The 23,720-nt window shown below is 35.3% G+C and overlaps 5 protein-coding genes across 6 annotated transcripts in view; 2 read left to right on the forward strand and 3 right to left on the reverse strand.

The window, feature by feature from the left end:
* The first annotated feature begins 370 nt into the window (after positions 1-370).
* LOC135835290 (uncharacterized) lies at positions 371-3,235 on the forward strand. The gene has a single exon (XM_065349474.1). The coding sequence runs from the start codon at positions 371-373 to the stop codon at positions 3,125-3,127; it is 2,757 nt and encodes a 918-aa protein (XP_065205546.1). The 3' UTR covers positions 3,128-3,235.
* A 4,555-nt stretch (positions 3,236-7,790) lies between these two features.
* On the reverse strand, positions 7,791-11,027 carry LOC135835293 (zinc finger protein 160-like). 2 transcript variants are annotated; one of them, XM_065349478.1, is made up of 7 exons: positions 10,677-11,027; positions 10,411-10,584; positions 10,108-10,322; positions 9,854-9,967; positions 9,433-9,759; positions 9,067-9,327; positions 7,791-8,391 (listed from the first exon to the last, which is right to left on the reverse strand). In XM_065349478.1, the coding sequence occupies exons 1-6, from the start codon at positions 10,754-10,756 to the stop codon at positions 9,080-9,082; spliced, it is 1,158 nt and encodes a 385-aa protein (XP_065205550.1). In that variant the 5' UTR covers positions 10,757-11,027; the 3' UTR covers positions 7,791-8,391; positions 9,067-9,079. The 2 variants fall into 2 exon arrangements, with proteins under 2 accessions (XP_065205550.1, XP_065205549.1); XM_065349477.1 differs by lacking the exon at positions 7,791-8,391 and adding an exon at positions 8,492-8,960 and having other exon boundaries at positions 10,677-11,022.
* A 5,296-nt stretch (positions 11,028-16,323) lies between these two features.
* LOC135835297 (protein HGH1 homolog) lies at positions 16,324-18,041 on the reverse strand. The gene is made up of 7 exons (XM_065349481.1): positions 17,819-18,041; positions 17,556-17,758; positions 17,208-17,479; positions 17,013-17,134; positions 16,740-16,930; positions 16,524-16,657; positions 16,324-16,451 (listed from the first exon to the last, which is right to left on the reverse strand). Exons 1-7 carry the CDS (start codon positions 17,916-17,918, stop codon positions 16,370-16,372), a joined length of 1,104 nt encoding a protein of 367 aa, XP_065205553.1. The 5' UTR covers positions 17,919-18,041; the 3' UTR covers positions 16,324-16,369.
* A 149-nt stretch (positions 18,042-18,190) lies between these two features.
* LOC135835296 (CXXC-type zinc finger protein 1-like) lies at positions 18,191-23,128 on the forward strand. The gene is made up of 10 exons (XM_065349480.1): positions 18,191-18,380; positions 18,445-18,566; positions 18,641-18,731; positions 18,816-18,975; positions 19,043-19,197; positions 19,266-19,451; positions 19,523-19,660; positions 19,741-19,902; positions 19,985-20,281; positions 22,416-23,128. Exons 1-10 carry the CDS (start codon positions 18,360-18,362, stop codon positions 22,620-22,622), a joined length of 1,539 nt encoding a protein of 512 aa, XP_065205552.1. The 5' UTR covers positions 18,191-18,359; the 3' UTR covers positions 22,623-23,128.
* LOC135835298 (alpha-tocopherol transfer protein-like) overlaps positions 22,640-23,720 on the reverse strand; it is a 36,831-nt gene continuing 35,750 nt past the window's right edge. The window contains exon 7 of the mRNA XM_065349482.1: positions 22,640-23,028. Within this exon, the coding sequence (XP_065205554.1) occupies positions 22,883-23,028 (146 nt within the window). The 3' untranslated portion in view covers positions 22,640-22,882. The remainder of the gene's footprint in view (positions 23,029-23,720) is intronic.

Raw genomic sequence — 23,720 nt, forward strand, 5'->3', positions numbered from 1 at the left:
CCAAAATGACCAAAAATCCGTTTTTTCTTGTCAAATTACTTAAGAAGTTCATTTTCTTGACAAAATTCCAAATATATACGTTTTTTTTAATTATAAAATAGATAATTCGCCTTAAAGTAGTCAACAGGTAGGTATTTTCTGTTTGCAAAACTCGCAAAAAAATCCTACATAGGTATAGGTAGGTAACGTATCTGTATAAAAAAATTTGCAGGGAAGACTCACTTATGTTAAAATTTCCTAAAGTTTTGTTTTACAACTAAAATCGCTGTAAATTCTTAAAATTTATTATTTTAGAAAAGAATTCACCAAAACAGAAGCTCACCTTTTAATTTCTGAATATTTGTCATTCTGTTTCAGATGCCTTCTCACGATGAAAGATCCGCAAATCCGAGACCAAGTCGAACTAAATCTGAGTAATTTCCCTTCGCTGTCTCAAAACGGCTTCTCGAACGGTTTCCGTTTACCCAAAATGCCATCATTGGTCGACCTATACAAATGCGAAACAGAATCAATAGCCAGCAGCTCAGTCACATCGAAACGTCGAATCGATATGCTATTCAACGACTCTCGATCGGTCACCTCGGAATACCATATAAATCGCAAATACTACGAACCACGTAAAGTAAAATCCCTAGTCGAGGGCGGCGGCAGCGAAAACGAACCAGATCAATTAGCCACACAGTCGGGTGAAAAAAACGACGTACAGGTCCGAATTGAGAAAATGTTTTCGGAAATTAGTTCATCCGAGGCTGAAATCGATACTTCGATCGAACACGATCGGAAATTCACCGTCAAGCATATGGGTTCTTTGACAGTCCAGTGTAAAATCACATCGCTGGAAGGGTTACAAGAGCCATTACGAGAATTATACTTCAAATATAAAATAAATCGTAAACGAGATCAAACCGGATTAATTCAAATCAACGATACAGGATTATACATCGAATACAACGGTAATTACGGTGGTAAAATTGAAAAGCTTAATCCATTTTCGACTATAGGCGTCTGGGCTTCACTCAGGTTTAAATTTCGATCCTCCGGAGTCGGCTACGAATACGCTTTTTTACCCTTGATCAATAAAGACTCCGAAGACAAAAGTTACTTATTTCGAAAACTCAGCTCCGAATACAACGAGTATGTGGAAAACGGCGTATTCGAAGATGACTCGCCGATTTTCGTTGTCGTGATGCGCGAACCAGATACACCGAATAAGCAAATGGTATGCCACGGGTTCGTTTGCGAATCTGCCAAAGAAGCTGAAGTAATGGCATCCACTTTGTACACGGTTTTGAAGAGTGTGCTGGGTAAAAACAGAGTAATCAAAAATAATGGCCAGCATCGAAAAAAACCCAGCATCAATCGACTCAGCAGTATCAGAGAAATGTCTTCTAGCGAACCTGCTACCGGTCAAACCGACCAGCAGAAAAGTTTACCACCACCGAAACGACCTCCTAGAAGAACCAAGTTGAAAAATGATTCGGGTAACGAGATCAAATCCGATGAAACGTCGAACGAGTCCAATGATAATGGAGATATACTCACCAAAGTAGCCATTCCGAGGAGTAACAGTTTCTTGAACACGAATCGTCTCAGTTCGAGGTATAAAGGAAATAGAAATACCGAAACACCGGCTCAAAAAAGCAGCCTGAGTCCGCTCGGCTTCATGGAGATGTTCAACGAGTTGCAGTCTCAGGAAGGCTTGAAAACCGTCGATGAAATCCTCAACGTGATAATCAAAGAAGAAGGAATGAGTTTCAACGAACTGAAACCTATTTATAAAGAATTCTTGCTAAAGTTGGCGCTAGTTTTGAGCAAAGACGAACTCTACAACAGGAGTAAAACCATAATGAAGAAGCAAAAAATCAAAAAAAAAGTACCAAAGTTGAAAAAAGTCATAACGACGAAAAAAGGCTTAAAAAACGTATTCCGTAAACCTTTAGTCAAGTTGAAACCTACATCGTCTTCTGGTGGTGGGTCTTGCTCGTGTAAAAAATCCGCCGCAGAAGCTAAACTGTACACGGATTCAACGTCGACAGATTCGTTCTTCTTGAAAGAGAAGAGTAAACCAGAAGTGCCGAAATTGAGACCTACGAAAAATACCAACGTTAGACATAAGACTTTGAAATTTCGTTCGCAACGAATTACCAGCACATCGGAAGATAGCGATTACCCGAACGTTAACCATAGGAAGCTGCAGTATTCCAAGAATAAGCAGAATAACAGAGACGACGTTTTAAGGCCATCGTCCAGCGGTTACTTTTCTTTTAGCGAGTGCAGCTACGATACGGAATCTTGTACTTGTACTTCGGCCGATAAATGTTACTGCTCGTTAAGTAAAGAACAACAAAAAAAGAAGTCGATCGCGGCCAATTTCTCCGCGTGCAGTTGCGACACTTTGGCATGTCGTAAACGCAACAAATGCTACTGCGCTAAACCGAAAAAACTATCATTAGTCGAGCAACTCAAACAAAAAGGCTTCGCTGTATCCGAGTCTAGTCTATCACCGGACGACAGCCCGACCAATAAATCGGTACGCGATAAACGCTACTCTAAATTATCCAAAAGTCTAGAATACCTCGAAAACACAAGCAGCTCGAGCCAGTATAAAAGTCGCATGGAACTGTACGATACCTCCGGTCAAAAAGCGTTTCCTTGCCGGCACACGTACAAGTACTGTCCATCTTTATCATCAGCCAGCTCGAAAACATCCCAAAAGAAAAGCTCCAGCTCCGATAACCTCGCCGTAGACTACAGCATGTTCGCAAAACCGGAACCTAGCCAGTGTTCCAATGTGTTCAAAGATTCTCCTCGCCATGTGTCACCTGTTAATAAACAGAACGTCGTTTACGCTGAATTGGCTTGCCCTCAAATGGTCCACAGACAGGGTTATAATCATAATTACGTTATGCCGCAAGTCATCAGGAATATCGAACAACCTCCGGTCATCAATATGTATCCGCATTCGCCCATCAGGACGTGTAGCTGCGCTTGTACTTGCACCATGTATCATCACGCCGCCGCCAACGATATGTACCCTTCGTCGTGCTGTAAAAATAGTTTCTCGTATAGGAATTCTACATTTTTCAGGAGAATGAATTTAGAAAATGTTTTAGGGTATTATCCGTAAATTTGATACGATTTGCTATTGCTATATATTTTGTTTATACTTATATGTACCTACTTGTAACTTCAGGACACGAATTTTTACATCTGTGATCGACATTGATTGTTTATCTGTAAATGAAACTTATTGCATTTATTAAATTAATATTATTTATGTCTTGTCTTTATATTTATACGAAGAATAGTTTAATTTTAGAATCAATTTCGTCTATTATAGTATAATTATTATGTTATTCAACTTTCGTCGTGTATTAATTGTATTAAACGTACCTACCAAAAATAAAAGATCCATTTTTTTTGTGTTACTTTGCTAGCAACCAAACACACGTTCCATAGTCGAAAATGATCCCACTGAAACTCTGAAACATGGTAATAAATTAATTGCAAATTAGTAATGTAAACTGAAAAATTCAACATTACATAGATACATCATAAAAGGTGGGATCGGATGAAATGGAGAGTTCTATCCTTTTAGGCAAATTATGACAAGAAAAAAATCCTTCCTTTTGGGAATTTGAAAAAAAAGACTTCTCAACAACTTTGACAAAAAAAAACAAAAACCAGGCTTTTTTAGATAATTTGACAAAAAGGGTCTTTTGTTTTACAATTTTTATGAAAAAAAAATGCTTTGCAATCTTGGTAGGTAAGTATACAGGGTGCCCAGAAATATCGAGTACCCCTAAAAAAGTTTTCAACTAAATACTTTGGTTGGTCACACTGAATGATAATAATGATAGCACATGATTGGTGTAAAAAAACAGTTCGTGGAAATTTTGATTTAAAAAATTTATATTTTTTTGCAATTTTGGCAAAAAAAACGAGACTTTTTTTAGTAATTTTTTTCATTCAAAAAAACAGGGTTTAGTAATTTTGACAAAACAGAGGTCCTTTTTTTTTACAGTTTTTACAAAAAATTATTCTTTTTCACAATTTTGGCTAAAAAGTAACATTTTTAGTCATTTGATGTTAAACTGATTTTTTTGCAATTCTGACAAAAAAAAGATTATTTGGCAGTTTAGAAAACTGATTTTTTTGGAAGTTTGACAAAAAAAAAAGATTTTTATGCCTACGCCTATGCCACAAAAAAGAAACACATTCAGGAAATTTTGAGATTTCTGACCACAAAACTTTTTTTTTTTAGCAATTCTTGAGTTTAAAAAAAAACAAGAACCAGGAAATTTTAGCAATCGTATAAAAACATGTAGTTGGGGGGCCTGCATAAGGGTCACTTGCACCCCCACCCGCCAATCCTCCTGGACAACTTTTCTCATAAAGGGGGAGTCCTAAGGAACATTTCTAGACTTTGTCCTAAAAAAAAGTGGCTCTACTTACAAAATGGCGGCCATTTTGAGTGACAGGTCAGCCGAAATCGCAGATTTCGCGTTCCAACATAGGACTAGCATGAAATTTTTTAAACCGTACAAAGGTAGATCGAAAGAGCAGGCAAAAATTCATCAACTGTCAAAATTTCAAGTGCTAAAGTGCCTTATTCGATTTTTCGTGAATTTTCAAAAATCAAATTTTGGCCAAAATTTGAGAAAAAACCAAATGTTAAAAAATTGACCTAGAAAGCTAAAATTTGGGATATAGCTTATTCTCGACCTGCCAAATCGATTGGAAACTGTTACAAACCGTTTTGAGTAGTTCTGGAGCCTCCAGCAGATTTTTGAATCTCGAAATTCTCACAAAAATGCATCAAATGGTGTTGGAAAGCCGAAATTAATTCTGCAAACTAATTTCAATACACTATGAAGTCGACTGCAGGTAAATTTCAAGTCGTTTTGGAGCCTCCAGCGATTTTTTGAAAATTACTGGAGCCTCCAGTACATTTTTGAAAATTGAAATTTTCCCAAAATTTCATCAAATGGGGTTAGCAAGCCGAAAGTTACTCTGCAAACAAATTTCAATAAAATAATATGAAATCGACTGCAGGGTGGTTTCAAGTGGTTTTGAAGCTTCCAGCTACTTTTTTAAAATTTCAATTTTCCTAAAAACGCCATAAAACCTTTCAAAAAGTCACTGGAGGCTACAAAAATCACTTGAACCCACCTGAAGTCGTATTCAGAGGGTGTTAAAATTGGAGGGCATACTTAATTTCAGCTTTCCATCTCCATTTTGATGAAATTTTAGGGAAATTTCTAGTTTCAAAAATTTACTGTAGGCTCCAGTAATTTTCAAAAAATTGCTGGAGGCTCCAAAACGACTTGAAATTTATCTGCAGTCGACTTCACAGGGTATTGAAATTAGTTTTCAGAATTAATTTCGGCTTTCCAACTCTATTTGAAGAAATTTTTGTGGAAATTTCGAGTTTCAAAAATCTGCTGGAGGCTCCAGAACTGCTCAAAACGGTTTAAAACAGTTTCAAATCGATTTGGCAGGTCGAAAATAGGGTATATCCCAAATTTCAGCTTTCTAGATCAATTTGGTAAAATTTTAATTTTTTTCTCAAATTTTGATTTTTGAAAATTCACCAAAAATCGAATAAGTAAGGCACTTTAGCACTTGAAATTTTGACAGGTGATGAATTTTTGCCTGCTCTTTCGATCTACCTGTGTACGGTTTAAAAAATTTCATGCTAGTCCTATGTTGGAACGTGAAATCTGCGATTTCGGCTGACCTGTCATTTGTCAATCAAAATGGCCGCCATTTTGTAAGTCGGATCACTTTTTTTTTAGGACAAAGACTAGAAATTTTCCTTAGGACTACCCCTTTAAGAAAAAAGTTGCCCCGGAGGATCGGCAGAGGGTGCAAGTGATCCTTATGCGGGCCCCCCGACTAATGAGCTTTTTTATAATTATTTTCCAAGAGTTGAAGAGTACAAAATTATTCCTCCAATATTTGCAAAAAAAGTAAGATTTTTTACAGTTTTGATGAAAAACTAATTTTTTTGAAAGTTTGACAAAAGAGCAGCTTTTTCTGCCACAAAAAACAAAGACTTTGTAGGAATTTTTCACGAAAACTGAAGGAATTTCTTAAAGTAAGATTTTGCTGGCTAACAATTTGATGAAAAACTGATTTTTTGCAAGTTTTATAAAAAAAAAATTACGGATTTTTTGAGAAGAAAAGGCAAAATCTCCTAGGAATTTTGACCAAACCAGTGTTTTTTTAATAATTTTGTCAAAAAAAAGTGTTATTTGGCAATTTTGATTGAGGAGCACTTTTTTTTAGCAATTTGGACAAAAATTTTTTAAAAAATAGTTTTTATAAAAAGTACGTACAATTTTTCAACAATTTTGATTAAAAACTGATTTTTTTCAAGTGTGGTAAAAAGAGTGGATTTTTTGCAGTAGCAAATCTAGACTTTCCGGAAATTTCTACCAAAATAGAATGAAAGAGCTTCCTGCAATTTTATCAAAAAAAAAACGAAACTTTTTAGTAATTTTGATAAAAGAACTGTTTTTTTTTTTTGGATGGTGAATGGCAATTAAAACAGTAATTTTTGCCCCTCTTTTGACAAAAAATCTGGCTTTTTGCCACAAAAAAGCAAAACTTTCTGAAAATTATTTTTAAAAAGATTTAGGCAATACATTTTTGAACAGTTTTTGCATCATTTTAACACCTACGTTTATGCCAACTTTAACTGAAATTCTGTAAGTATTTTTCTGGTAAGTTTTAGTCATTTAGTGGCTTGATTGCTCGTAAGTTATAAGTATCTACCTACCTATCAAAAAATCTTCAACTGAACTGAAATGAAAGAAATCAAATTTTGTTCTTCATTCAGTTGGTTTTTTTGCCATACTTGGCAACAATGCTGCCATCTACTGAATTAAAATCGAACCGTGCACTGTTTACAACGCTACCTCCTGTATTTTCACCATACCTACTACCCAGATTTCTGAATTATCACAACGTATTCGCACTTGACAGCAAAGTAGTCGCCATCTAGCGGTCGAAACAGAACTACAACGAAACTAGGATATAATTTTTCGTTACATGTATTCTTATGGGAGATTTGCGATTTTCAAAAATTAATTAAAAATCGTGTAATTATCGTAGGAGTGTAATTTTTACTTCAAATGAATGTTTAATTCTTCTACTTTTTGAGAAAATTTATTACAATCTCTTAAACATGGTTTTTCTTGCAAAAAAATTGCACTGCATTTACAACGTATTTGCATTGTTTATTGTATCCTGAAATGCTGAAAAACATAGGAAGTGCAAAGCAATTTTTTCACAAGAAAAACAATGTTTAAGAAATTGTAATAAATTTTCTCAAAAAGTAGAAGAATTAAACATTCATTTGAAGTAAAAATTACACTCCTACGATAATTACACGATTTTTAATTAATTTTTGAAAATCGCAAATCTCCCATAAGAATACATGTAACGAAAAATTATATCCTAGTTTCATTGCTCGTAGCAGCGCTATCTATTGGGACTGTCAACTGCGAATTTACTACTGACAGTACATCGTTCGTCTTCGTTATTGACCTAAATAGGAATAAAATAATTCTAACTAAATATCGAATAAGGAATTAAAATAATAAATACGATGAATAGAATAGAATGATACCTGCAATTTTGACTGAATAAACTTACATAAACGATTCCTTGCTTTTTATAAAAATTTCGATTCGACACATCACATCAACTCAACATCATGTAGGTACTTCGTTGTCCATTCATTTCCATTAGTCTTTCTTCAAAATTACAGCATAAACTTGAAATAAAAAGCAGTAATTTATATTTTTTTTTAAAAAAACCCATACAAGTTTGGATTCATAATTATGGCAAAAATAAATACCTACACAAAAAATTGAATAGAAAGGAGAAAAAATATTCATTAAAATGAATTTACTCACGTCTATATAATATACGAGTTTTACTACATATACTATGACCGGGTGTCGTGGCGTGCTCCTGTAAACCGAGCTAAGGTGGTCCGATCTCTCAATTCCAAACGCCTGCGCTGCAGCTTGCTAGACCGAGTTACCTCCGCTGAAACCTAACGTACGGGGTATCGCGGGACTTCGGTTGCAGACTCGTTGCCATAGCGTATCTGGTGTAATCGGAATATCTAAACCCTTGCAACAATTCGGCGCGAACTGTAGTAAAAAGTACTACGGGCGACACGGCCTTCGAAGACGTGTCGTACAATTCGACGAGAATTATTTAGACGTGGCAATGTGGTTTTCTTGAGATGTGGGCACTACGGTGCAAAGAGAGATCGTTTTGGTCAACTTTTTTCTCGACTTTTTATCGTTTCAAATTGTAAGGAGCCTTAAACCCTCGAACGTTTAGATTGGGCATGGTTTCAACTTTCAACAACTACACAAACAAAACGAAATACGAATTTTGTTCAAATTAATTTGAAATGTTCTCGATAATCATAATATCATTACATATGCATACACAACAAAAATACATATAAAACAAAAAATAAATGTAATCAACGGTGCTTAAAGTAAATCAGTCTGATAGGTAAAGTGAACTAATTAGGAGTAATCATCTTTCAAAACAAACGAAATCGCTATCAACAGCTAAAGAAGAACACACTCAGGAGGTACATAAGTAAATAAAATCTTGAAAATAACGCGAAACAATAAAATAAATGGCTAAATGGCTCCAATTTTGCCGCATTGAATCAAAATTCGAACTTTCGAAGACAATTTTACAGTCTCCAGAGCAAAAAAATTGAGTACGTAGGCATTCATGCAAATAGGACACATGTTATTTAAGCACAACACAGTTCAAGTTCTTGTAATTCGACCACAATTCATACAATCAGAAATGTATTTTCTTTATGCACATGAATCCTTTGCTCGTGAGACGTCTTCTATCACTACTTCGGGTAAAAATTTTACTGCAAATTTGGCAAACGCATGATTGGCTACGATCTAATGTAAATCCAATAAAAATAACGAAAATAAATAAACTGACTACGGACTACCAATAAGACGAGTGATGTTTGACCACCAGTCAGCATTTGTAAAATTTACGCACCTGTAACTTTCCTTCATTTTGTAGACATAAATCCTTTTTTAGATGATTCGGAAGTCGAATGATATATTTTTCTGTGATAGTTCAGGTGGTTCCGATAACAGAAAAGTTTGCTGCAAATATCGCACTTGTATGGCCTGCTTTGATATGGGATATGTCGCCTGAATATATGGGAACTCACATAGTCTTTCCTTGCAAATGATCTTCCGCATTCGGCACATTCAAATGGTTTTTGTTTTTGGCAAACGCGTGACCGGCTACTATCTAATGTAAATCCAATAAAAATAAATGAAAATGAATAAACTGACCACGGACTACCAATAAGACGAGTGATGTTTGACCAGCAGTCAGCACTTATAACTTACACACCTGTAACTTTCCTTTGTTTTGCAGACATAAATCCTTCCACTTTTTTAGACGATTCGGAAGACGAATGATATTTTCTTCTGTGATTGTTCAAGTGACCCTGATAAGAGAAAAGTTTGCTGCAAATATCGCACTTGTATGGCCTGCTGTGATATGGGAAATGTCGTGTGAGTATATGGCGCCTCACATGGTCTTTCGTTGCAAATGATTTGCCGCATTCGGCACATTCAAATGGTTTTAAACCATCATGCAAAAACATATGATCTTTCAAGTGTTGTTTGCGACTGAAATTCCGATGGCAAATGTTGCAAACTAACGACTGGCCGAGATCTGATGAAAGTTGAATAAAAAGAAATAAAAATAATTGTTTAGCTTATAAATTAATAAACCAATAAAGATTAAACTCATGCTTGCTGCAACTTACTAGAATTAGAAGTTCCATTTTGTTTTGAATTTGAAGCAGCCAAATCTTCAATTTTTTTGGTTTTTAAAACGATCGTTGAGTCGCATATCTTTACGGTTACATCACTACTCAAATCTGAAAATGAAACTCTGAATCAACTCAGGATCATACAGAAGCAGCAGAAGAGGTACAGTACTCTTCAGCATATTCGTTCGAAAACGAAGTTGTCTCAAGATTGATTAATATAATACAACTACTAGAAAAAAGAGGATTACCATAGTCCCAATCGAGTCTCGGCACTAACACGTATACTTCCGGCATTGAATACGAATCGAAATCATCAACTGTACTCGAAAGATTAGAATTATCATCGTTCAACGCTTCAGAAGAACAGTCGTAGAGAAAATCATCCAAACGTAAATTGATATATCTACAGTCGTTAATGATTCCAATAAATTTCCGCCTCAATACTTCTTGGCTTACTAAGTAGCTGAAAATCGAGAAAACTGTATAAGCATCTATAGTAACGTCAATGTTGCTAATAAAAGGTAAAATTTTGAAACCAAAGATGGGCTTACTCGAAAAACTTTTCTGTAAAATGATCTTCGAATGAACTCGAACAGAGGCTGTTTTGAGTAAATTGAGTTAGATCATCGTACTCCGATTTCAATGCTTTAATATTTTCTTGAATAATGTCCAGCTTCTTTTTTAAAATTACGTATTCCCTTTCTCGTTCTGGACAATCTGAATAACTGTTGATGAAAATTCCAATTAAGTACACCCAATCATTCAAAATATGAAGTTTGAATTACAAGTACAAAATGCTTAATTGCTATGCACTTACTCGGACAGTTTGGCGAAGTTATTCGTGAGTAAAGCTTCGCATCGCTGCAGTGAGTCTTCGTATTTGAAAGTATATTCCATGTTTAGACGGACCACTGTGTGTTTTATAGTTATTTTAGGAGCATGGTGCTACACTACATACTTATTTTACTGTAAAACTGAAGTGAAACAGAACGATGTACCTAATTCACACTAGCACCAGGTTGAATTTCACTCGAAAATGATGAAAATATGAGCCGGAGACTCCATTTCAAGAAGCAGGCAGTTTATCTATCTACTAAACTAAACTATAAGCACCTTATCAGCCATCATACGAGATAACAAGGGTAAAAAGCCTTGAAAAAGCGCGTGTATTTCAAATTATTTTCAATAGGTAGGTATCAACAAGACGCTAATTTACCGATAAGGAAAGGAACTTCGAGTAATTATCTACATACAATATTTATTCCATCTAGGTATACTCAAAGATATCTGTGTTTGATAATTATTATCGACACCGTAGGTAATAGCAATAATTTTTGTTTTTTATTTTTATTGATGACGACTTGATTTCTAAAAATAAAATAGCCATGGTCAGTTTGAAAAAAAATTGGGGAGATGCTTTTCTCCACTGTACCTACATATTTGTATGAGTCCTCCAAAAGTTTTTCTGAGAGTAACACGAACTCAGGAAATTACTCAAGTTGATAAAAAAAATCTCATACACTAATTCATCACACTTTACAGTGGTTTTTTGTCTCGAGTGTTTTTTATTTTCAATTATTTTACAAGGGCTATTTTTGTAATGAAGTCGTCATATTTTGTTTCTCTGTTTCCCAGAGAATTAAATTTTTTGTTGTAGAAAACCAGCTGAAAAAATTGGAACACAAGATAATGAATTAGGAGAATGCTAGCCAACTTGGACTTTTACCAAAACATTTTTTTTTTTACAGATAAAAACACCTTCTGCTATTTTATTTGAGGTCAATGTACTGAGTTTGAAAATTGAAACTTATCAGGTACTTCACAGAAGCAAGTAACATAATTTGAGCAGTCGATTTAAATATAATTAATGTTCTATGTATTTAGGTACCTTATTCTACACAAAATTGTGACAGAAAAAACAACATAAAAATTCATGGATGATTTAGCAGTTGTTGAATTTTTTGACAGATTATTTGGTGGACTCAGAAGAGATACTTATTGCCGAAGGGCGTGAGCCCACATTCCTACTTTAAAAAGAAAGGTCGAATTCTACAAAAAAAAAAAAAATCAGATACTTATCCACTCTTTTTTTCAGTTTTTTAAAAAAGCAAAACATACCTTGAAGTATACGTATTTGATTTGAATCAGGATGCAATTTTTGGAAAGAACATGGTCTGAAGCATTAAAAATTTAAAAACAACAATCACCATTCATGAATTTTTAAAAAATTTACCAAAAATTGAAAACTCAGAAGCGGACACTTGGATTGGATTCATTGCAAGATGACCCAAAAGTCTAATTAATGTACGCAAAGTGAGGAACAGAGGAGGTGTAGTAGAAGGCAGTTGTCTATACGTCTCTCCTAAAATTAAAAAAAAAAAACATAAAAAGACTCATCAAAAGTTTATTAAAAAAATTTTTTTGCCTCTTCCTTCGGTTTGAAGCTTTGAACGAATCCAAACTGTGTACATTAAAATAGAATGTCCTAATATCCCGGTGTCCAAAATTCAAAATGCTAAAATCTATTTTTGGATTTTTGACGAATTTTTGAAAATTAGAAAAAAAATTAAAAACCTCGTTTTAAAGGCAGTTTAGAAACTTTTTTTTATAAAATCGAATTTTTTTTTGTATGTACCAAATGAACCAACGTGAATAATTCCTTCAATTTCATACATATCAACGACTAATACGTACATACCTACTACCTAGTACCTACTTGGTTAAGGGTCATTCCATCATTATTTTCACACTGTCTCGAGGTACTCAACTTCAGCAGCGCATTCCTCCAAAACTATGATACTTTGACCAAAACTGATTCCACAGTTCGAAAGGGTATTGAATTTTGAACTTTTTCAGCATTTTGAAATTTTCAAAATTTGAAAGTTGAACTTTCAAATTAAAAGTTTCAATTTCAAAATGGCGCTATAAGTGGGAGCTACCATTTAAAATTCTGAAAAAATTTTCATAGATGTATCTTTTGATGTTTTTTTGAAGTATTCAAGTTTCGAGATGGAATCTCTTGATTGAGGGGGAGCACCCCACCCCCGATTTTGAGCTAAACTTTTGAAAAAAAATCTGGGGCATGTGATATATTAAATTGTATGTTTTTTGCAACGCTGAACACGAATATGACGTTAGATTTCTGATTGGACTCCATCCAGGGCCCCCAGCACCTCCCCAAATGGGGTAAAAGTTCAAAATATGTTTTTTTTTCGTGCGACACATCAAGTAGTAAGTTTTTGGTGACGCTGAACACGAATATGACGTCAGATTTTCGGTTAGAACCCATCTACAGTCTCCAACAATTTTTTTGGGCTTTTACCAATGGGGGGGAGGTTCTGGGAGCCATGGGTGAGGTCAATTTGAAAAACTACAACCTAAAAATGAAGTTTAGCCCCTGAAATTTTGGCTGCGAGGGTTTTTAAAACAATGCATGTTATTTCGATCTGGTCCAGTATCGTTCAAATGGTTCCCTTGTAGGTGAAATTCGCTGGTCCACGAGATGATCAGCTCTGATTTCACAGTAGGTTTTTTGGGGGAAGAGGGGAGGGGAGGGGAGTGTCTATCTGAAATTCGTTGGTACACGAGATGTTCACTTCAGAAAACTTGAAAAATTATGAATTACCAATCTACATGTTTAAAATTATTATAGGGTCATTCCACGTCAATTAAACCAAGAAGTGATAGGGGGTTCGGCGATTTTTTTGAAATTTTTCCTGTGGAAAGACCTTCCTAAGGCATGACCAATGGCCCAAATCGCAGCCCTCAAGTCCATTTTTAGAGGCAACCAGGGGGTGTCAAAGTTTTCAGTGAACCTAAAATATCATCCATTTCAGCAATGGATTACTCGATAACCGCGATACCTACCAAAATTGAACATTTTCCCATAGTTAGGGGTTTTGAAAGGCTTTTTGGTGATATCATAAAAATCAGTGTTGCCACTTTTTTTCGTACCAAAAATTAGCTCAAAAAGTTTCGAAACGTAGTTTTTATATCGTTCCGACTCTCAAAAATTCTGAAAAAAATATATAATTGATAACTTTTCATGCTGAACAACATATTATTAAAAAATTGGGATGGTTTAAAAAAATTTAAAGTTTGCGAAAAAATTCAATTTTTTGATTTAAAACGTGAAAAAAAGTTTTGATAGGCGAAGTTGACCCCTTTGACCCCTATTTTTACGTATCTGTTGAAAGAGTTGAAAAAACCCTTTTACTCAATGAAATGAATTCCTCACAAAAAAATCAAAATTCGAAAAGATTCAAAAAATGAACGAATTTTTATTTTTTTGATGCGAGTGTAATTTTTATCAACTTTTTCATGCAATACGTCAGAAAGAGGCCAAAATAAGACAACTGAATAAATTTAAACTTTTTTTGATGTTTGAAATTGAAAATTGAATTTTTTTCGAGTTTTGATTTTTTTGTGAGGAGTTCATTTCATCGAGTGAAAGGGCTTTTACAACTTTTTCAACAGATACGTAAAAATAGGGGTCAAAGGGGTCAACTTCACTTATCAAAACTTTTTTTCATGTTTTAAATAAAAAAATCGCATTTTTTCGTAAACTTTCAATTTTTTTAAATCAACTTTGCAACATGTTACCATTCCAATTTTTTAATATGTTGTTCAGCATGAAAAGTTCTCTATAATATATTTTTTTAAGAATTTTTGAGAGTCGGAACGATATAAAAACTACGTTTCGAAACTTTTTGAGCTAATTTTTTGTACGAAAAAAAGTGGCAACATTGATTTTTATGATATCACCAAAAAGCCTTTCAAAACCCCTAACTATGAGAAAATGTTCCATTTTGGTAGGTACCGCGGTTATCGAGTACTCCACTGGTGAAATGGATGATATTTTAGGTTCACTGAAAATTTTGACACCCCCCTGGCTGCCTTTAAAAATGGGCTAGAGGGCTGCGATTTGCGCCATTGGTCATCCCTTCGGAAGTTCTTTCCACAGGAAAAATTCCAAAAAAATCGCCGAACCCCCCTACCACTTCTTGGTCCAATTGACGTGGAATGACCCTATATGCAATAATTCCACAATATTTCGTCTGACTTTGTAAAACTTGGAGACAATTTTGATGAATTTCATTCAATCAAGTAAGCTTCTGGATGCATAACTATCAAGTTTAACTTATTACAATTTGAAAAAAATCAATATCTACGTTAATTGTTAAAATTATGTTATTGTTACACCATCAGAAATGATTTCGTTACCTAGGATATTTCGACAGATTTTTGAAAACTTGAAAAAATCCTGTAGGGTTTCTTTCTTTCATAATCAACTTTCAAGGTTCAAGCAAAAAAGAAAAACATTATTCATAATTTAAAAAATACTCTGAAAGCTTTTACCCCTATCGAAAAAATTCGGGATGCACAACTGGTGATTGGTACTTTTGGTCTAGGTACCCACTTCATGTAAGAAGCTTTGCTAAATAACTAACTTACCCTTCAACATTATTGTGAAACGTGATATTTTTTCAGGGCAATGGTAATTTACTAATTTTCACGAATAAAATAGGTAATCGTAATTCAGCAGCAGCATCAAATGATCGCATTCCTTTCAACTTTTGCTTTGCATAAAATAAAATGACTACCTACGTACCTACCTAATTTCAAGTCAGAAAAAATCATGTAAAATTTACATCAGGCACATCTAAAAATTTCTTAAATGATTTCAGAAATCATTCAATACCCTTCAATTCGCAAAAAAACCATTCCCCTAGAAAAAAAATTTCCACCCCCGAGCAGTCTCGATCGCCTAATATAGACATAATGATTCCATTTTCATGACCGGGAGTGGTGGCGTGCTCCTGTAATCCATGCTAAGGAGGTCTAGGCACGTGCGCGGGCTCGTCTCTCATTGGTTACGAAGCTGTTACACCCGCAGGGTCCATTGGAATTGAGCGGAGTTCCGTGGAGAGTTTACGTCATGCGTCGGGGTCGAGTACGAGACGCGCGTCCGGAGTCTGACGGGCTACGAAACGTTCCCGCCAATCACAGCGCAGCGTTATATTGCAAGTCCATAGAACCGCCCCTCTGCGCTGTGATTGGCGGGAACGTTTCGTAGCCCGTCAGACTCCAGACGCGCGTCTCCAAGACCACTTCCCGGGCAACTACACAACCCGAGTTCAAAGGCAGCAAGAGTCTGCGCGTTCTAAGCGGTGCACCGTGAGTTGTATTGTTGGTAGTTGTGTGCGACCGATAGCTGGACTAGGCGCACAACCGGGCGGCGATGACAATCGAGGCATCGGCCATTTACGGTCTGCGGGGGGTAACACGCCAATAATTGGAGAAGTCGTGCCGTGTCTATTTTACCAGTCTGTTTCTTTTTTCGAAATTATTATTCAAAGGCTTGCACTCTTTATCATTTTTGAACGAACGATTACATACAGTTGAAATATTATTCAAAGCTCAAAGGCTGGTTCGAGCAACGACTAACTTGAAATGAATACTAATTGAAAAAGAAAGACGTTTATTTATAAAATTTCAGATACCTATCAATCAACTTTCGTTGAATTTTTCTGTAAGGTGTTCTGGAATATCGACTTTCAACAAATTATCAGCTCCGATTTCGTCTTCGGTCCTGAATGGAATATAATCACTATTAGAATTTATTCCAACTTGGAGTACGAGTAAAATAACCATAAAGTCTAACCTAATCAATATATTCACAAGATCTTCGCAAGTAGCCAAACATTCGTGATCAGTTTCCCACTTATGAAGTTCTCGAAGTATCACATACACGTTGAAATTTCGTAAAATCTCTCGAGTTGATCTAGTAGAGCTCAGCTGCAAACAACACCATTAATTACTGGTTCTAGTAATTTTAGTGAATCCTACAATCGTGAGAAAATTTCTAAACTCATCTTACTTGCATTAGGATTTCCAGAAGCATTTTTCTAATTTCAGCTTCGGGTTCTCTGGTTTTATCATCTGGTAAATATTGTAAATCTAAGGGTAACTTTTCATTATCTTCGTCGTCGAATTCCTCCGGACCAGCCAAAGGCAATAATACTCTTGGTAATAGGTCGACTTCAGAGCTCAGCATCCATTCGTGATTATCTACGATTCGATTACAAAAATATATCAGATCGTTACAGCTGTGTGAGGGGAACATGAACGAAGCTAAGGGAGGAATACTTACTCGAAGATAAGCATAAGTTTCGAATTGTACCAACGATACCGAAACGTCTTCGAATTGAATTTTTTTGCTCAACCAAAGGGAATATTTTTTGCAATAAATCTTTACCAGGATCGAGAAATACACTGCGAATAAAAAAGAAGTCTTAGTTTACGAGACAGGATACTAATTTTACAAACTAGAATTCCCATAACTTACTTTCGAACTTCAGGTAACTGACTTAAATTAGATAGCAGAGAAGCTAAATAATCTAAATTAACGTTATCGTGTTTTTTGAGCAATAATCGAACGATCGTTTCGATAGCATCGTCAGGTCTTTCAAAGCTATCGTATATTTTCCTAGCGTTGTCAGCGTTTCGAGATATGTTGGCTAGAATCATACAGGTTTCATTGGCGATGGTGTCTATATTCAGAGTGTGTTCCAGAAGCACCGATATTACGGAATTTTCGGCGTTTTGCTTGCATATTATCTGTATAAACATAACGAGGAATATCAATACGTGTAAAAGTAGTGAGTTTTGGGTATAACATTGATGGTAAAAATACATTTGACGTTGGTCTCGATACAGAAAGCTCGGTCGAGGTTAATAAATTGGCTCCTTTTTCTTCGGCCGATAGATTTATTAAAATCGAGCACGATTTCTGAGCTACGTTATCGTCTTTGTCGAACGTCAAATCGCATAGAATCTGGCATATGGCAGCACCATTTTTATATATAGTTTCCAGTCCTTCGTCAGATCCGGTGAGTCCTGAAATGGTATAATGAATTAGAGAGCTTCGAGATACATTATGTTATTCATTGAACTTACCCAGAAGACATTCGAGAGCGAAAATTTTCGTTTCGGAAACGTCAGTAGATTTCAAAACGGTGAGAATTTTTTTCAAGTTTTCTGCTTCTACGTCTCCCATATCGATGATTTTGCGACGACCGGATAGTAAAGTCAAATTTTCATCAATTTGTAACTATTTCGGCGACAATTTTCACATGTTTTACGATCAATTTTTTTATCAGAAAATGAAAAATTTCAAGATATTCCATGATCCGAAAAGTTCACCGCGAATGATTGAAAAGGTGACGTTTTTCTGACGTCAGTTTGGCCCAAGCCAATGAAAACGATTTCTCCTCGCGAGTTATAGTTCTTTTATATGGCACTAGATAGCGTTGTAGTTGTTATGAAAGCATAAACTTTTTTTGTGTGATAAGTAGAGAGATAAGTTTTGGAAAGCTTCCTTTGAAAAGCGTAAAAGTTGTTAAAAATGAAAAATTAATCTTTTTTGTACACTCAAATCGAATAATTTATCCATAATTTCTATCCAGCATCCATCGGAGAATCCATTCCCATCGCCAAAATGTCCAGCAGTCGCCTCTCTGTAAGTATCAAGAAACTTCTCCACTGAATAAGTTCACTTAGTAAACTTTTCGTTTGAATTACAGAAAGAAGAGATCGCGAAGCAGTTTATGCTTCCGGAGAGGAAATCTAAAATCGCCACTTTACTCAAACAAGATGGACAAGAATATTGTATCTGTCGGTCTTCAGATTCTTCTAGTTTCATGATGTGAGTCTTCATTCGTCATACAATGCTCAGATTTCATTTCACGAGTTGTTAATCTATTACTAAATATTTTACAGAGCTTGCGATGCTTGCGAAGATTGGTATCACGGTGACTGTATCGGTATAAGTCAGAAAGAATCCAAATACATTAAACATTACTTTTGTGACGTAAGTAAATCTACGTAGCATTATCCTCGTACGGTAGTTCTATTTTTTTTTTTTTTTACTGTTTCTACTTTCTTTTTCTGACAGCGATGCCGTGCTGAAGACCCATCGTTAAAAACTAGATTCAAACCAGGCAGTGGTCGAGCTACTAACGAATCACCTCCGCCTCGTAAAAAAGAATACAAAGATAAAGAAGATGAAGAAAATACCAAACACAGAGGACGCAGAAAGCATAGAGAAGCTAATGGTAAACATCGTTTTAATCATTTCTTCGTTACATTCAATTTCTTCAATCACTTTTATTACTATTACAGCTGATAAAAAATCATCTCATAAGAAAAGAAGTAAACAATGCGGCCAGTGTGAAAACTGCTTACGACCTGAAGACTGCGGACGATGTTCGAATTGCAAAAAATCCAAAAAATCCGGCGATCACGTAGAAAAATGTATATACAGACAGTGTATAAGTGTAAGTAAACCACGAAGAAATTCATCTCGATTATATTTCATCTCTCTAATTATCGTTTTATTCTACAGTCATCCAAATCAGGTCGTCGTAAAAGAAGAGATTCCAATAGCGAATTCGATATTTCGAAACGAGTATTCGATAATAATGTACCTCGTCAGTGTTACGGTCCCGAATGCATCAAAGAAGCTCGCCCTAGCTCTAAATACTGTTCCGATGAATGTGGCATGAAACTAGCCTACGCAAGATTATATCACGTGAGATATTTTACTCTCAATATCTTCGAAATAGGTCTGTTTAGGTACTAAAATCATTGGGTTTTGTTTAGATTTTACCTGCTCGAGTTCAAGAACGTAATTTCAGTACGTGTTACGCAGAATTGAACAATAAACGAGATTTAGTCGAGATTAAAAAGAAACAAGTCGAAGTTCGTGATATCTTGAGAGCTTTGGATAAACGCCACAAGGTACATCGAGTTCAAATCGAAATGACCATTTTATCTTCGTTCGAAGTTCTCGAATTAATTAATTTCCAATATTATAATAGGAACTAGATGCTATTCAAGAACACGCCAAGCAGTTAACTGTGATCAACGACAGTGACGACGAGCAAGAAGACGAAGCTGAGATCGACATGTATTGTATCACTTGCGGTCATCAAATTCATACCAGAACTGCTATCAAACATATGGAAAAATGCTTCAACAAAGTAAGCTTCTGAATTCGATCGATTTCAAATATAATTTATCCATCGTCGATTAACACCTTTTTTATGTGTAATATTATTCCAGTATGAAAGTCAATCTTCATTTTGCTCGGTGCAAAAGACAAGAATCGATGGCAATAATATGTTTTGCGATTTCTATAATCCGACCAATCAAACGTATTGCAAGAGGTTACGTGTACTTTGCCCTGAACACTATAAAGATCCGAAGATCAACGATAATGAAGTATGCGGATTTCCATTGGTTACTAATGTATTCGTGCCGACTGGAGAGTATTGTCGAGTATCGCAAAAGCAATGCTTACGTCATTACTGTTGGGCCAAGCTTCGTAGGGCTGAAATTGACATGGAACGAGTTCGACAAGTAAATACCATTTATTCTTTTCGATGTTCGTAATTTATTGTGAACTCTGTTTATGAATATTTGATGAGTTAAAATTTATTATTTGAGTGATCAGATTACGTCTGGTTTCACACTCCGATTTGAACGGAACCGCGATTTTTGGAAAGAGCATAGTCAAAAACCGCCAAAACCAAATTTTCAGCTGCCCAAATTCATTTTTCGAGTTTTGGCGAATTTTTGAAAATTCAAAATTGACTGTTTTTGGCGATTTATGCTTTTTTGTAAAAGTACGTACTTGATCAGTAAAAATGGTCAAAATAAGTCCCAAAACTAATGTTAATTACCCAAATCCAAATTTTACCATTTCCAGCCATTCTGGAGCCTCCTGCGCGATTTTTCAGTTTCTCCAGAATTTTGAATTTGCTCCAGAAGGCGTGAATATGAAGTTGGGCAGCTAAAAATCGAGTTGTATATTATACTCGACCTCTTTAACGAATTTATCTACATTTGAGCCGATTTTGGGAGTGACACCTCAAGAGTGGTTTTTTGACCAGCTTTTTTCAAAATAAAAAATCCAAAAAATCAAAAGTTTCCCGTTTGTGTGGAAATTTTCGAAATTCACGCGAATCGCTGTATTTTGTCCTTAACAAACCTCCCAAATCTAAATTCCACAATTTCCCGCCATTCTGGAGCCTCCAGCGCGATTTTTTCAATTTCTCCAGAATTTTGAATGTGCTCCAGAAGGCGTGAATATGCAGTTGGGCAGCTAAAAATCGAGTTGTGTATTAAACTCGACGTGTTTAACGAGTTTATCTACATTTGAGTCGCTTTTGGGGGTGACATCTCAATAGTGGTGTTTTGACCAGCTTTTTTCAAAATTAAAAAATCCAAAAAATCAAAAGATGACTGTCTGTGAGGAAATTTTTGAAATTTGTGCGAATCGCTGTATTTTGTCCGTAACTACCCCCCCCCCCCCCGCCATCAAAATGTTGCAATTTCCAGCCATTCTGGAGCCTCCAGCGCGATTTTCAATTTCTCCAGAATTTTGAATTTGCTCCAGAAGGCGTGAATATGAAGTTGGGTAGCTAAAAATCGAGTTGTATATTACACTCGACCTGTTTTACGAGTCTATCCACATTTGAGCCGATTTTGAAAGTGACACCTCAAAAGTGGCTTTTTGACCAGCTTTTTTCTAAATAAAAAAATCCAAAAAATCAAAAGTTTCCCGTTTGTGTTGAAATTTTTGAAATTTATGCGATTCGCTGTATTTTGTCCAAAACTAACTCCCCAAATCCAAATTTCACAATTTCCAGCCATTCTGGAGCCTCCAGCGCGATTTTTCAATTTCTCCAGAATTTTGAATTTGCTCCAGAAGGCGTGAATATGCAGTTTGGCAGCTAAAAATCGAGTTGTGTATTACACTCGACCTGTTTAACGAGTTTATTTACATTTGAGTCGCTTTTGGGGGTGACATCTCAATAGTGGTTTTTTGAGGTGTCACTCTCGCTCCAAAACGGCTGGAAATGGTAGAATTTGCCCTCCGGGGGTTAGTTCTTGAAGAAATACAGCGATTCGCACAAATTTCAAAAATTTTCTCACAAACGGTTATCTTTTGATTTTTGGAATTTTTAATTTTGAAAAAAGCTGGTCAAAAAACCACTCTTGAGGTGTCACCCCCAAAATCGGCTCAAATGTAGATAAACTCGTTAAACAGGTCGAGTATAATATACTACTCGATTTTTAGCTGCCCAACTTCATATTCACGCCTTCTGGAGCAAATTCAAAATTCTGGAGAAATTGAAAAATCGCGCTGGAGGCTCCAAAATGGCTGGAAATGGTAAAATTTGGATTTGGGTAATTAATATTACTTTTGGGACTTATTTTGACCATTTTTACTGATCAAGTACGTACTTTAAAAAAAAACAATCATAAATCGCCAAAAACAGTCAATTTTGAATTTTCAAAAATTCGCCAAAAATCGAAAAATGAACTTGGGCAGCTGAAAATTTAGTTTTGGGGGTTTTAGACTATGCTCTTTCCAAAAATCGCGGTCCCGTTCAAATCGGAGTGTGACATCTCAAGAGGTTCCCTTGTGAGTTCACAATAAATTACACGAATTCTACAATATCTAATTTTCACCATCTACGTATTACAGTGGCTCAAACTGGACGAATTAGTTGAACAAGAGCATCAAATGCGTAACTTCCTATTGGCTCGTACCGGAGTATTGAATTTAATGCTGCATTCGACCTACGACCACGAGTTAATGAGTCAGCTCCAAATCCAAAGCCAGCAAGCACGTCGAGACAACGAAGAAGCCGAAGCCGAGGCAGAAGCAGAAGACGAAGACGTAGATGTTTAATAAAAACACATTTCAAATTAAAAATAAATAAATTTATTTTAGAATTACATGGTAACGTAAAAAGGTAATATGAAATTGTATCCGGTACATGTAGAAATTCCAAAATAAACTGATTTTGATTTCGTAATAAAAATAACATTGAAAAACATTTTCATAACAAACGGACGTATACAATATACACCTCTTTAGACTGATTCTTTTTTTTTTTGATTTCTTAAATTTTGATTAATTAATTATTTACATCGAAAAAAAAATATCGATTAATCTATCTCCAGCGATTGTAGACTCGGTTCGGTGTCTACTTTTAAATCGATATCTTTTTTTAGGTTTACATTTACTAATATAAACTTCTTCTCGTCTTCTTCGAAGAATTTTTTCAATTTTTTCATCCATTCGATGTATTGCTCTGTAAAGAATAAATTTGTAATGTATAATTAAGTAGTGGTCGTTGTCTTATATTAAGATATTAAGATTATGTTTTTCTCATAATATATTTTTTTGCATTATTGAATTTTGATTTTTCAGGCGAATGTGTACGAAAAGTTGACTAGGGAACGTTGGATCGTAATTTTAAAACTTTCGGTCAAGATTTCGAGGTATTTTTAATTATCAATAGGTCAACTTTCTCAAAAATGACCAAATGTACGAGTATTTGATGCTTTATGATCACTAAATTGAGCTTGTCGAACACGAATTTATTGATTGTTTTTAGAACCGGTTGCAGATTTGTATCAAATACTGCCATTTAACAGGACAAGATCGTCAACGATTCAAATTTGAGAAAAATATAAATTGCAATTTGAGCAAAAAACATTCAAATTTGAGAATTACGAATCACACCACGAGAGAAATTTAAAGCTCCAGAAGTGTTGTAGGAACAGTAATAAATCCAAGAGTCACGTTTGTTACGTTAAAAACATGAAATGTTTCAAATTATCACTCGTTTGTATAAAACCTGTTTGCCTGAAATTTGTTTTCGTACTTTTTCACTTACAAATATGTGATTGAAATTGCCTACTGGGTCGCCCGAAAATCATGCAATCCTAATTTCAACATGAATCTGATTTCTCATCAGGCATTACGTATAGGCAACTTAAT

The sequence above is a fragment of the Planococcus citri genome, chromosome 2 (genome assembly GCF_950023065.1).
Source record: "Planococcus citri chromosome 2, ihPlaCitr1.1, whole genome shotgun sequence".
NCBI classification, from domain to species: domain Eukaryota; kingdom Metazoa; phylum Arthropoda; class Insecta; order Hemiptera; family Pseudococcidae; genus Planococcus; species Planococcus citri.

What these genes read in the sequence shown, in the direction of transcription:
- LOC135835290 (XM_065349474.1), top strand. Translation starts at nt 371, where the DNA reads ATGAAAGATCCGCAAATCCGAGACCAAGTCGAACTAAATCTGAGTAAT.
- LOC135835293 (XM_065349478.1), bottom strand. Translation starts at nt 10,756, where the DNA reads ATGGAATATACTTTCAAATACGAAGACTCACTGCAGCGATGCGAAGCT. An exon ending in TTTACAGAAAAGTTTTTCGA is followed by an intron (nt 10,323 to 10,410) that starts GTAAGCCCATCT and finishes CTCGATTTTCAG; the next exon opens with CTACTTAGTAAGCCAAGAAG. An exon ending in AAATGGAACTTCTAATTCTA is followed by an intron (nt 9,760 to 9,853) that starts GTAAGTTGCAGC and finishes AACTTTCATCAG; the next exon opens with ATCTCGGCCAGTCGTTAGTT.
- LOC135835297 (XM_065349481.1), bottom strand. Translation starts at nt 17,918, where the DNA reads ATGGGAGACGTAGAAGCAGAAAACTTGAAAAAAATTCTCACCGTTTTG. An exon ending in TATCGAGACCAACGTCAAAT is followed by an intron (nt 17,480 to 17,555) that starts GTATTTTTACCA and finishes ATGTTTATACAG; the next exon opens with ATAATATGCAAGCAAAACGC. An exon ending in CAGTTACCTGAAGTTCGAAA is followed by an intron (nt 17,135 to 17,207) that starts GTAAGTTATGGG and finishes TTTTATTCGCAG; the next exon opens with TGTATTTCTCGATCCTGGTA.
- LOC135835296 (XM_065349480.1), top strand. Translation starts at nt 18,360, where the DNA reads ATGTCCAGCAGTCGCCTCTCT. An exon ending in AAAGCATAGAGAAGCTAATG is followed by an intron (nt 18,976 to 19,042) that starts GTAAACATCGTT and finishes TTACTATTACAG; the next exon opens with CTGATAAAAAATCATCTCAT. An exon ending in ACATGGAACGAGTTCGACAA is followed by an intron (nt 20,282 to 22,415) that starts GTAAATACCATT and finishes TACGTATTACAG; the next exon opens with TGGCTCAAACTGGACGAATT.